The sequence below is a fragment of the Neoarius graeffei genome, chromosome 1 (assembly GCF_027579695.1).
Source record: "Neoarius graeffei isolate fNeoGra1 chromosome 1, fNeoGra1.pri, whole genome shotgun sequence".
NCBI lineage: Eukaryota > Metazoa > Chordata > Actinopteri > Siluriformes > Ariidae > Neoarius > Neoarius graeffei.
Window position 1 is genome coordinate 52,981,300 of NC_083569.1, and position 13,349 is coordinate 52,994,648.

The 13,349-nt window shown below is 39.0% G+C and overlaps 1 protein-coding gene across 2 annotated transcripts in view; it reads right to left on the bottom strand.

Annotated features, from left to right (window-relative positions):
* The window catches only part of dock11 (dedicator of cytokinesis 11), a 219,956-nt gene that overhangs the window by 140,341 nt on the left and 66,266 nt on the right, over positions 1–13,349 (bottom strand). For both annotated transcript variants that reach the window (XM_060934270.1, XM_060934261.1), the window contains exons 19-21: positions 11,296–11,388; positions 5,654–5,777; positions 5,441–5,562 (exon numbers count right to left, since the gene is read on the bottom strand). In XM_060934270.1, coding sequence (XP_060790253.1) covers positions 5,441–5,562; positions 5,654–5,777; positions 11,296–11,388 — 339 coding nt within the window. The remainder of the gene's footprint in view (positions 1–5,440; positions 5,563–5,653; positions 5,778–11,295; positions 11,389–13,349) is intronic.

Here is a 13,349-nt window from a genome sequence, read left to right on the forward strand (position 1 = left end):
TTTCACAATAAGCATTTATTTCTAAAAGCCCTACTCATGATTTCTGCTTATTCCTTGTTCGTATCTATTCAACAGATTAAAGATACTGACTGCAAAATCATCTAAAATTTATTTTATTTTTTTTTAATTGTGCATGACATTTCCCTGTGTCCCGCAAGAACAATATCATGTGGACGAGATGTGATCATTTTGATGTGCTGAGGGTCGCGTTCCTCTGTTCTGGGAACAAATATCCTCCCTCTTACATTCTCTTGAATCAAACCCATGCAGTATGGCCCTACGGAAACAGCTGAACACAAGGAGCTTGAACTAATTAGCATAACTATGAAACTGCGCCACACCAAGATGGAGACGTGCGGAAAACATTGTGACTCTGCATCGACCTCGGAGAGTTTTGAGTTGCAGGGATGGAATCTGTGGTTGATATTCGTGAATAAATACATGAAACAAAAGATGAATATATCTGTTCTGTTACTGCTTTTGTGTTATTGTTTCTTTCTCTGTAAGATCAAAACATTAGGTGTATAACTCCATACTTGCTATTGTGGAGTTGAACCCATCCATTCTAAGGCTAAATGCTAGCTAGAATGATTTGTCATTTCATCTAATGTTGCTCTAGCTTGCAGTTGCACTCGCTAGGCAGGCTTTGCTTTTCTTTTCCACCGGCTTTTAGCTGGCAGGGGAGCGAAGTCCACCACGTTTGCCCATGCCGACTTGTTTTGGTTAAAAGTAGGTCAAACATGTCCCACGGTGGTCACGTGATATTGTTGCTCACTTGCTTCAGCGATCTCCAGAATCGTAAAATGTGGGATGCTTTTTATCTCAGCAAAACATTTACACATAGGATACATGGTGTGTGTGTGTGTGCGCGCGCGCAGCAGCGCAACGTCTCGAAATTCCAACAGCAACAGAAAATTTTGCCCAGAATTCAACCTTGCAGTCAGCACCTTTAAATTAGTTCAAATTATCCTCTAAATGCATGAATATTCTTTTTCATAAAAGTTGACTCCACTGTTTGAGTATAAGCTGATTTCATTTTTAACTCCCACTATTTTAAAGCAACATTAAATATGGAATTTTACACCAAAAATAATCAATGTAAAATGATACATTCTTTAATTAACATACATTTTTAAAAGAATCTAACAAACTGGATGAGGAACATCTCTACACCTTCACAAATACCAGGTTCTACGAATACAGTGGTGCTTGAAAGTTTGTGAACCCTTTAGAATTTTCTATATTTCTGCATAAATATTACTTAAAACATCATCAGATTTTCACACAAGTCCTAAAAGTAGATAAAGAGAACCCAGTTAAACAAATGAGACAAAAAATATTATACTTGGTCATTTATTTATTGAGAAAAATGATCCAGTATTACATATCTGTGAGTAGCAAAAGTATGTGAACCTTTGCTTTCAGTATCTGGTGTGACCCCCTTGTGCAGCAATAACTGCAACTAAACGTTTCCGGTAACTGTTGATCAGTGCTGCACACCAGCTTGGAGGAATTTTAGTACAGAACAGCTTCAACTCTGGGATGTTGGTGGGTTTCCTCACAAGAACTGCTCGCTTCAAGTCCTTCAAGTCCAACGACTTGTGTGCTTAGGGTCGTTGTCTTGCTGCATGACCCACCTTCTCTTGAGATTCAGTTCATGGACAGATGTCCTGACATTTTCCTTTAGAATTCGCTGGTATAATTCAGAATTCATTGTTCCATCAATGATGGCAAACTGTCCTGGCCCAGATGCAGCAAAACAGGCCCAAACCATGATACTACCACCACCATGTTTCACAGATGGGATAAGGTTCTTATGCTGGAATGCAGCATTTTCCTTTCTCCAAACATAACGCTTCTCATTTAAACCAAAAAGTTCTATTTTGGTCTCATCTGTCCACAAAACAATTTTCCAATAGCCTTCTGGCTTGTCCACGTGATCTTTAGCAAACTGCAGACGAGCAGCAATGTTCTTTTTGGAGAGCAGTGTCTTTCTCCTTGCAACCCTGCCATGCACATCATTGTTGTTCAGTGTTCTCCTGATGGTGGACTCATGAACATTAACATTAGCCAATGTGAGAGAGGCCTTCAGTTGCTTAGAAGTTACCATGGGGTTCTTTGTGACCTCACTGACTATTACATGCCTTGCTCTTGGAGTGATCTTTGTTGGTCGACCACTACTGGGGAGGGTAACAATGTCCTTGAATTTCCTCCATTTGTACACAATCTGTCTGACTGTGGATTGGTGGAGTCCAAACTCTTTAGAGATGGTTTTGTAACCTTTTCCAGCCTGATGAGCATTAACAACGCTTTTTCTGAGGTCCTCAGAAATCTCCTTTGTTCGTGCCATGATAGACTTCCACAAACATGCGTTGTGAAGATCAGACTTTGATAGATCCCTGTTCTTTAAATAAAACAGGGTGCCCACTCACACCTGATTGTCGTCCCATTGATTGAAAACACCTGACTCTAATTTCACCTTCAAATTAACTGCTAATCCTAGAGGTTCACATACTTTTGCCACTCACAGATATGTAATATTGGATCATTTTTCTCAATAAATAAATGACCAAGTATAATATTTTTGTCTCATTTGTTTAACTGGGTTCTCTTTATCTACTTTTAGGACTTGTGTGAAAATCTGATGATGTTTTAGGTCATATTTATGCAGAAATGTAGAAAATTCTCAAGGGTTCACAAACTTTCAAGCACCACTGTATACCATGACTAAACAATGTTCATGTCCTCTTGCTTGCTGTAATCCCTAGCCAGCTAGCAAACTGATAGTAAACTGCGAGGAAACTAGCTCACGTTTGTCACAGGGAGAAACAGATACAGCAATTTCGGTCTCAGTTTTCCACAACTCGTTTAATATTACTTAAATAAGTCAAGACAAAAGATTTTGTACGTTGCTAACACTGGCTAATTTAGATAACCACTGGCTAAATTAATTAGCTCGCAAGCCAGCTTAGCATTCTGGTTCTGTGGTTCAATGTTTCCAAGTATTATGTCATCCTCTAATAACTGGCATGTTGAAAATTTCAACTCATCGCTAATTTAGCTCATATAACACTCAAAAAAAAGTCTGTTTTAAAATGGAAAATGTGTCAGGATTGATTCAAACACCAAACTATATAATCAAAATCAGATATCCATCAGGAGGTAGCTATTTATATTATGTGGACATGAGTGTTTTACTGGGAAATACACCACTCATTTTTCATACGAGCTACATCCGGACGGCCACTGTGACATAAATCTCTATATGTCACTCGTGAGGAAATCGATGAATTGTTTTGATAAATTTGGGTACTTTGTTTGCCAATGTGTCTATATAATAAAAAGAAAATCACACATTGGTTTGAAGATATGAAGTTTATTGTCTCGTGTTGAAAAACTCGCATTTTTCCGACGAAATACATCACGGATCTGAGTGACATATTTAAATAATATTGGCTTGCTTTTTTTCATGATATATCAGATATATTCCATTCAGCTAGCATGATACTGAACGAGTTTGACTTATTCGATATCATGCTAGCTGAATGGAATATATCTGATATACCATGAAAAAAAGATAGCCAATATTATTATACATACACATTCCTTTCGGGTGTTCAACGCATCTTTGTCTTTCAAAATTCTCTCAAAATCTTCTGTATTTAATGAAGCAAACCTGGCAGCCACGTTTGTTTACAAATTGTCACAGTCGCTCGCTAGCGTGCAAGTTTTATGTCACCGTTGTGTCTCTTTCCCAGTTTTTTTGATGTCCGTTGGCATGTTTTTCTCTTGTAAATAAGCCTGAAGAATATCTAATGAAGTTTTGGTAGCCTTTTGGGTGTTCAGCGCGTCTTTCTTTTACCTGGCGAACAAAGAAATGCGTCTGTGCACACGCAGCAGAAAACTCTCTCATTGGATATTCGCATCAGCTCCGACATCTGACATCATGTTGTCTTGACAACCATGCAATATCATAAACCATATTCAACGCTCATTCTCCATTGGGTAGAGTGACATAATACACGTAGAATAAGCGATACGCTAACAATACAGCATGCTCTCAAACCAAATGAATGAAACCTGCTAGAAGGGAATAGAACACGTTTTTTATTCCATCGAAAAAGTGTCCTGTATGTACAATATTTCCTGATGTTTCACCCCGATTACATCACTCCCAGTGTTTTCCTGCTGACTGACGCGTGTTGTCAAAATGGCAAACCGATTCAAAATAAAAATTATTTTGATTAACTTGCATTTGTTTGTTGTTGTGTATTTGTCCATATAATATAAAGAACATCACACGGTGGCACGAAGATATGAAGTTTATCTTTTCCTATTGGAAAATATATCACTCACTGACTTCGCTCACTCATGATGTATCTATTCACTACTCGCAGATAAATTTCATATCTTCGCACGGCTGTGTAATATCCACTATTTATTTTTTCGCGGTCCGGTTTCCATCAAATCCTGTGCTCTGATTGGCTGGCAAGCGGGTCCGTATCCTATGGTACGGACCCCAGTTACGGACCCCGGTTACGGACCTCTGGCGACTCGCACATTCACAACAACAAACATAGTAGCAATTTTTGTCAACATTTATCTTTTTTATAAGATTTATTTATAAGATTTTTATCAAAAATCTTATAAATTTTTGCCAGCATTTCTCAGCATAATAGCATTAATTTTACAGCATGGATAGCGATAATGACAGTGTTCACAGCGAAAGCGAGTTTTACTGCCCTGAGGGAGAAGAAATAAAATAAAACATTTCAGGAGAAAGCTAAAAACCTGTAACTGTTGCTAACGCCGAGCAAAAACATGGCTGAATCCTGAATGACTCAATTTTGTATAAATAGGGGACTACATAGGCAGCAAAATGTAGTTTTTTTCCTGCCATGGAAGTGCACTTGTATACCGAGGAGGAAGCCATTTGCATTACAGCCGTGAATGAGGATTCAAAATGGCGGCTTGGCTCGGTTTTCCCTTTTGGGCGCTCTTGTTTTCTGTTAGAATTTGGTAAAGAAAAAAATAAATATATTCTTTACCAGCTTAAGGTTGGTCCGTATGGTGAAATACCATGACCTCGGCCCAGAGGGCCTCGGTCAGTACTTTCAAGACCTCGGTCACGGTATTTCATGATACGGACCTCCCAGCTGGTAAATAACATACACTTTTTTCCAGTTTAGGAGATGAGTGAATTAATATATTCATAGGCATGTCAGAATGACAAGCTGATTGAATAAACTGGTGCATAAACACACTAACACTCTAATCAACCAAGAGTCCAGTGTATCATTTGGTGGAAAAAAAAAAGGGAGAGCTCTTGATTTCACACAGGTCTAATTAGAACAAGGAATCCATTAAATATTGATTTAAACAGCAATTTGTAGTTTTGGAAGCATAGGATCAACACCTTAGCTTGAGGAGATGAACCTACCCTCTTTGCATCTTGGTTCTTATCACAAAGGTAACCAGCAGGTAAATTAGCAGAAACAGGAAGCTGTAGCTCTGAAGACTGCAACCTCCCATCCTTTAGCAATGGTGCCCAGGCATACCCCACTGCAACGCAATAGTAGGCATTTGATGGACATTAATAATAAAGGTTGATACGTGCACACACAAAAACACACACATACACACCCACTCTTACCCAGTGTCTCTACTCCGTCTCTCTTCTTAGAGCTGGCTTTATTACTGAGCTCACAGCTGATGTGGTAGAAGGTGAAAAGAATGTGATGTTTCTCATGAACATGGATTGGCAGCTCAATTTTAATCTACACAAAAAAAAAAAAGAGATTCATGTCATGAGATATAATTTGCAACTGTAATCAGAAAAAGAATAAATATTTTATTTAATAATCTATTTTCATTTCTTATATAATCCATATTATAGTGCTAAATATATTGAGCTATCTTCATCCTTAAAGCGAGACTGTCTTTCAATCTCATAAAATCGGTGAAATTTAGTTCCCTCTGAAATTTGGTCATTGTAAAGTATGTTTATTTCTGTAATATCTCACAAAATATCAGGCCATTCTATGGCTGGAAGTTATTTAATTTGAGGGGATTCCTGAGCAAATAATGAGCATGAAAATCACTCGCTTCGTGCAGTTAAGCAAACACAGGAAGTCCATGTGTGCATGCGCAGGTTTACCTTTGACCGTGCGCTGACCGTTACATCATTCTGTCGCTAAACGAACAGCTGATCACACCGGGGTGCTCGCTGACCACCGATACCTATTAGTTTGGTCCTGCGTTTCCTTTCCTTCGCAACAGAACGTCTTTTCTTCTCGCTTTCCATTACTGTAGTCGGTCTTTCACGTTTCATTCGCACACTCACATCCGCCATTTTTCTCTCCTGTTTCAGATTTGTATCCCACAATGCCTTGTGCGAACGGGGAAAGCCCACCACGTGATGCATGGTGTAGTATCTTGAATTGGGTCATGGTGAAGCAGGAAAAAATAGCAGAGAATTTAGGGCCACGTGGCTCTAAATTCATTAATTGTTCTATTTTTAAAAAATACTAATAAACTTGGAAGTCTGTGATTCGAATTCAGTAGCTTTCAGTCCACTAAACAAAAATAATCTGGTGTCAGGGAAAATTCTTTTTATGACCTGCACTTGAAAAATCTGAAAGGCAGTCTACCTTTAAACACCAAAAAGGTAAAATCTTATTCAGAGAATACAAATTTCCTGCTTGCCACAAGGTGGCAGCCACAGTCTTTAAATACATGTGCATGTGCCGGGTGTAGTTCCTGATGTCATCAATAACAGTAGTTCTGTGTCTAAAAATCATGCCTTTTCTGAGAATGGAGGTCTTGTGAGTTGTAACCAAAATAAACAAAAATGACCCTTGTATTTATCCAGTGTTCATGAAATTTGAAGATATCTGATTTGATATGCTCATAAAATGCCCCAGTGCTCCTCTATTTCCTTAAATAATTGTGTTAAATTCACAATCCAGTCTTGCTTTGTAACGCTAAGAGGAACTTGTTTTAATAAAAGAGGAAGAGTAAAGGGAAAGTCTGACATTTCACCTACTGCACAAGCAATCAAACTACACAAACTGATGATTCTTTAAGGCCTGCTCCGACAATACCAATAACTACAGTTAGGTCCATAAATATTTGGACAGAGGCAACATTTTTCTAATTTTGGTTCTGTACATTACCACAATGAATTTTGAACAAAACAATTCAGATGCAGTTGAAGTTCAGACTTTCAGCTTTAATTCAGTGGGTTGAACAAAATGATTGCATAAAAATGTGAGGAACTAAAGCATTTTTTAAACACAATCCCTTCATTTCAGGGGCTCAAAAGTAATTGGACAAATTAAATAATTGTAAATAAAATGTTCATTTCTAATACTTGGTTGAAAACCCTTTGTTGGCAATGACTGCCTGAAGTCTTGAACTCATGGACATCACCAGACGCTGTGTTTCCTCCTTTTTAATGCTCTGCCAGGCCTTTACTGCAGCGGTTTTCAGTTGCTGTTTGTTTGTGGGCCTTTCTGTCTGAAGTTTAGTCTTTAACAAGTGAAATGCATGCTCAATTGGATTGAGATCAGGTGACTGACTTGGCCATTCAAGAATATTCCACTTCTTTGCTTTAATAAACTCATGGGTTGCTTTGGCTTTATGTTTTGGGTCATTGTCCATCTGTATTATGAAACGCCGACCAATCAGTTTGGCCGGATTTGAGCACACAGTATGTCTCTGAATACCTCAGAATTCATCCGGCTGCTTCTGTCCTGTGTCACATTATCAGTAAACACTAGTGACCCAGTGCCACTGGCAGCCATGCATGCCCAAGCCATCACACTGCCTCCGCCGTGTTTTACAGATGATGTGGTATGCTTTGGATCATGAGCTGTACCACGCCTTCGCCATACTTTTTTCTTTCCATCATTCTGGTAGAGGTTGATCTTGGTTTCATCTGTCCAAAGAATGTTCTTCCAGAACTGTGCTGGCTTTTTTAGATGTTTTTTAGCAAAGTCCAATCTAGCCTTTTTATTCTTGAGGCTTATGAGTGGCTTGCACCGTGCAGTGAACCCTCTGTATTTACTTTCATGCAGTCTTCTCTTGATGGTAGATTTGGATATTGATACGCCTACCTCCTGGAGAGTGTTGCTCACTTGGTTGGCTGTTGTGAAGGGGTTTCTCTTCACCATGGAAATTATTCTGCGATCATCCACCACTGTTGTCGTCTGTGGGCGTCCAGGTCTTTTTGCATTGATGAGTTCACCAGTTCTTTCTTTCTTTCTTTCTTTCTTTCTTTCTCAGGATGTGCCAAACTGTAGATTTTGCCACTCCTAATATTGTAGCAATTTCTCGGATGGTTTTTTTCTGTTTTCGCAGCTTAAGGATGGCTTGTTTCACCTGCATGGAGAGCTCCTTTGACCACATGTTTTCTTCACAGCAAAATCTTCCAAATGCAAGCACCACACCTCAAATCAACTCCAGGCCTTTTATCTGCTTAATTGAGAATGACATAACGAAGGAATTGCCCACATCTGCCCATGAAATAGTTTTTGAGTCAATTGTCCAATTACTTTTGGTCCCTTTAAAAACAGGGTGGCACATGTTAAGGAGCTGAAACTCCTAAACCCTTCATCCAATTTTAATGTGGATACCCTCAAATGAAAGCTGAAAGTCTGGATTTTATGTCCATGTCCATTATATAACTATAACTTGAATATGTTTCAGTAAACAGGTAAAAAACCAAAATTTGTGTCAGTGTCCAAATATATATGGACCTAACTGTACAACTATACAGATAATTATAAATAAATCAGTTCCCTGCAGTTTATGTAGTTGGTGGTCACACCAGACCGATAACGATATCTATAACCCAGGCCTGGTTTTATCAGTATCGGTGAGATTTTTCTGGACCTGGACCTGATCCGATAAAACATCTGACTAATCAGGTAACTGTTTACATGTGACGTTGTCTGAGTATGTGCTCTTTTTTTCTGAGCATCTTTGTACATCCTTGTTGCATCATGAAGTCACGGAATACAGATTCACGGAAAATAAAAAATATAATACAAAACACGGATCTTTTATTCACGGATATGTGATATTTTCCATGAAATATCAATAGTAAATTAATAAAATAAACATATAAATGCAGGTAAGATATTTTAATGATGAACTTTGGCAGTCCAAACATTTAATTCTTTCAGACTTCTTAATTTTTTATCCATGATGCTTCATCTGTATGAAATCCGTAACCAATCTGTAATATACTGAAACGTCCGTAATCAATCTGTAAATTATTAGCATCCGTGATGCATCTGTATTAAAATCCGTAACTGCTCTGTATTTTGTATCCTTTTTTATTATATTTCTATAGTCCGTGACCTATGCGTACTTTGTCAACCACTGGAGTATGTACATGGGTTGCTTTGAAGTCCAAGCTGTACTGTATGACCCGGAGTAATGTGCTACTACTTGGAAAAAAAAAAAAAAAAACTTCCATGACTATTCCTAAGTTCCATGCATTTATTTCCCTGAATGGCAGGACCAAGCGAGATTATAGTCGGGTTTATAATTGTGGTGTGACTGCTCCAGACTGGAACTAAATTCAGGTATAGGTATACAGTGCCTTGCAAAAGTATTCATACCCCTTGAACTTTTCACATTTTTCCACCTTACAACCACGAGCTTAAAAGTTTTTTATTGAGATTTTATGTGATAGACCAACACACAGTAGCACATAATTGTGAAGTGAAACGAAAATGATAAATGGTCTTCAAAAATTTAAACAAATAAAAATCTGAAAAATATGGTGTGCATTAGTATTCAGCCCCCTGTACTCTGATACCTCTAAATACAATCCAGTGCAATCAATTGCCTTCAGAAGTCATCTAATTAGTTAATAGAGTCCTACGGTGTGTAATTTACTCTCAGCATAAATACACTTGTTCTGTGAAGGCCTCAGTGGTTTGTTAGAGAACACTGAAGAACAAACAGCATCATGAAGACCAAAGAACTCACCAGACAGGTCAGGGATAAAGTTCTGGAGAAGTTTAAAGCAGGGTTAGGTTATAAAAAATATCCCAAGCTCTGAACATCTCAAGAAGCACTGTTCAATCCATCATTCAAAAATGGAAAAAGTATGGCACAACTGCAAACCTACGAAGACATGGCCGTCCGCCTAAACTGACAGAGCGAGCAAGGAGAGCACTGGTCAGAGAAGCAGCCAAGAGACCCATGATCACTCTGGAGGAGCTGCAGAAATCCACAGCTCAGGTGGGAGAATCTGTGCACAGGACAGCTACAAGTCGTACACTCCACAAATCTGGCCTTTTTGGAAGAGTGGCAAGAAGAAAGCCATTGTTGAAAGACAGGCATAAGAAGCCATGTAGGGGACACAGCAAACATGTGGAAGAAGGTGCTTTGGTCAGATGAGACCAAAGTTGAACTTTTTGGCCTAAATGCAAAGCGCTATGTGTGGCGGAAAACTAACACTGCTCATCACCCTGCACACACCATCCCCACTGTGAAGCATGGTGGTGGCAGCATCATGCTATGGGGATGCTTTTCTTCAGCAGGGAAGCTGGTCAGAGTTGATGGGAAGATGGATGGAGCTAAACACAGGGCAATCCTGGAAGAAAACCTGTTGGAGGCTGCAAAAGACTTGAGACTGGGAAGGAGATTCACCTTCCAGCAAGACAATGACCCTAAACATACAGCCAGAGCTACAATGGAATGGTTTAGATCAAAGAATATTCATGTGTTAGAATGGCCCAGTCAAAGTCCACCCCTAAATCCCATTGAGCATCTGTGGCAAGACTTGAAAATTGCTGTTCACAGATGCTCTCCATCCAATCTGGCTGAGCTTGAGCTATTTTGCAAAGAAGAATGGGCAAAAATTTCAGTGTCTAGATGTGCAAAGCTGGTAGAGACATACCACAAAAGACTTGCAGCTGTAATTGCAGCAAAAGGTGGCTCTACAAAGTATTGACGCAGGGGGCTGAATACTAATGCACACCACATTTTTCAGATTTTTATTTGTTTAAAATTTTGAAGACCATTTATCATTTTCGTTTCACTTTGCAATTATGTGCTACTCTGTGTTGGTCTATCACATAAAATCTCAATAAAAAACTTTCAAGTTCGTGGTTGTAAGGTGGAAAAATGTGAAAAAGTTCAAGGGGTATGAATACTTTTGCAAGGCACTGTAGTTATCGGTGTTATGGGACCAGGCCCTTAAGCTTTAGTGTACTGCTTTCACGGTTATGCTATAAATGGATACTTTGACAATATTCATTAAATAATGAACATTACCTCACTGTAGAAGTCTGGGCTTTGGTTGTGATGCAGCACAGCAGCAAAAGCACTAGTGGTAAACAGTGGCTCCCCTGGTTTGCCGTAGATACACTGGAATGGATAATGGATTACTTTTAACGTTAAACTGCATGGTTCAACATTAACTCTTTCTTTATTCTATCCAGCCAAACAGAAAGAATTTCCCAAAAAAGATTTCAGAGGATTTTTTTTCCCCTTCTTCACTATGCTAGGGTAAGAACTACAAATCATGAACATTTCTGAAAAGCATTTTTATACAGACGGGAGGGATCAAAAATCACCCCTCAGGAATGGAGATTTCTACTGTTTCAGTTGAACACTGAGATTTTCAATATTGTTTTCTCTCTGTAGAAGGTTATCAGTAATGTAACTGGTTTCATTTGACTTGACATACAACTGGATCTTTGCATAAGGACATGTTTGCATATTCAGGCAAACTGAGTCAGTATTAAATAGCTAGTTTATTAAATGTCTCAGAATGGTCCTCAAAACAGTCAGTAATGCCTCGAGTACTGAATGTCATTCGGTGAGTAAGAAATGTCTCTTAGTCTTTCAGTCATTACTGTTATAGCCTGAGCATCAAACTGCTCCTTTTTACATTAACCAGCTCACCTAACCCAAATGTAATCCATAATTTATCCAAAAGCAAAGCTGGATAAGCATTACACAATGACTGTGGCAGCGGGGCCGTGGCCAAGCAGCAGTCTGTGAATGGAGGGCGGGTCAAAGGTCAAAGGTAACTTTATTGTCCCCAAGGGGCAATTATTTGTGCAGCCAGCAGACAGGACAAGACACACAAAAATACAGCAAAAACATAAAATACCCACAATACTAAAACACAGTAATAAATAAAACTAAAAAAAAAAATACATTTAAAATAATTCAGACAAATTATTTAAAATGGAGATGGAAGATGGGATAAAAGAATTCCTGAGTCTATTTGACCTACATCTGGGCATGGAGTACCTGCGGCCTGAGGGGAGTAGCTTGAACTGGCAAGACAAGGGGTGGCTAGAATCAGCTGCAATAGATTGGGCCTTCTTTGCCACTCTGTTTGAATAGATGTGGGAGAGAGTGGGGAAGTTGATGCCAGCAATCTTGCTACATGTCTTGACAATGCTCTCTAGTCTGTTTTTGTTTCTCATAGACAAACAACCAAACCAGCAGATAAAACAGAAGGTTAAAACAGACTCAACTAGACAGGGACACACTAACGAGTGCAAACCCCGCCTTTTCCCTATTAAAATACATTGGGCGAAAATTTCGAAGTTCTGCCATGACCTTGACCTTTGACCTCCAAAATTTAATGGTTTCCTTCCTGGGTGATTGGCAACACATGTACAAAATTTGGTCCAAATCGATCCATTGGTTCTTGAGATATCTTGCAGACACACAGACAGACAGACAGACAGACAGACAGACAGACACACACACACACAGACTGACGCAGGTGAAAATAATAACCCCTCCGACTACTGTCGGCGGGGTTAATAAAACAGGAATAAAACATTCTCATAAAAGTGGGATCAATGTTAAAATTTCTCAGTTTGCGATAAAAGTACATGCGTTGATGGGTTTTGGCACATACAGCCTCAGAGTGTGATTCAAAACATAACTTGCTGTCAATTATTGTGCCAAGGTACTTGTACTCTTGTACTATCTCAACAAGTTGACCATCTATGGTAGTAGACGGAAGAGGGGGGCACTTTTTCCTAAAATCAATGACTAATTCTTTGGTCTTGGAGACATTTATGTTTAAAAAGGAGCACTTACACCAATCGCTGAAATCCTTCACTACTGGTCCATGTTCAATCACACTTTCATCCAGAAGAGAGACAATAACAGAGTCATCCGCAAATTTAAAAATCTGACTTCCATCATATTGGGAACGGCATTCATTTGTATATAAAACAAAGAGGAGAGGGGAGAGGACACATCCTTGGGGGGAGCCAGTAGAGGATAAGAGATTACCAGATAGGACACCATTTACTTTAACCCTTTGGGATCTGGAGGTTAAAAAGTCAACTAGCCAG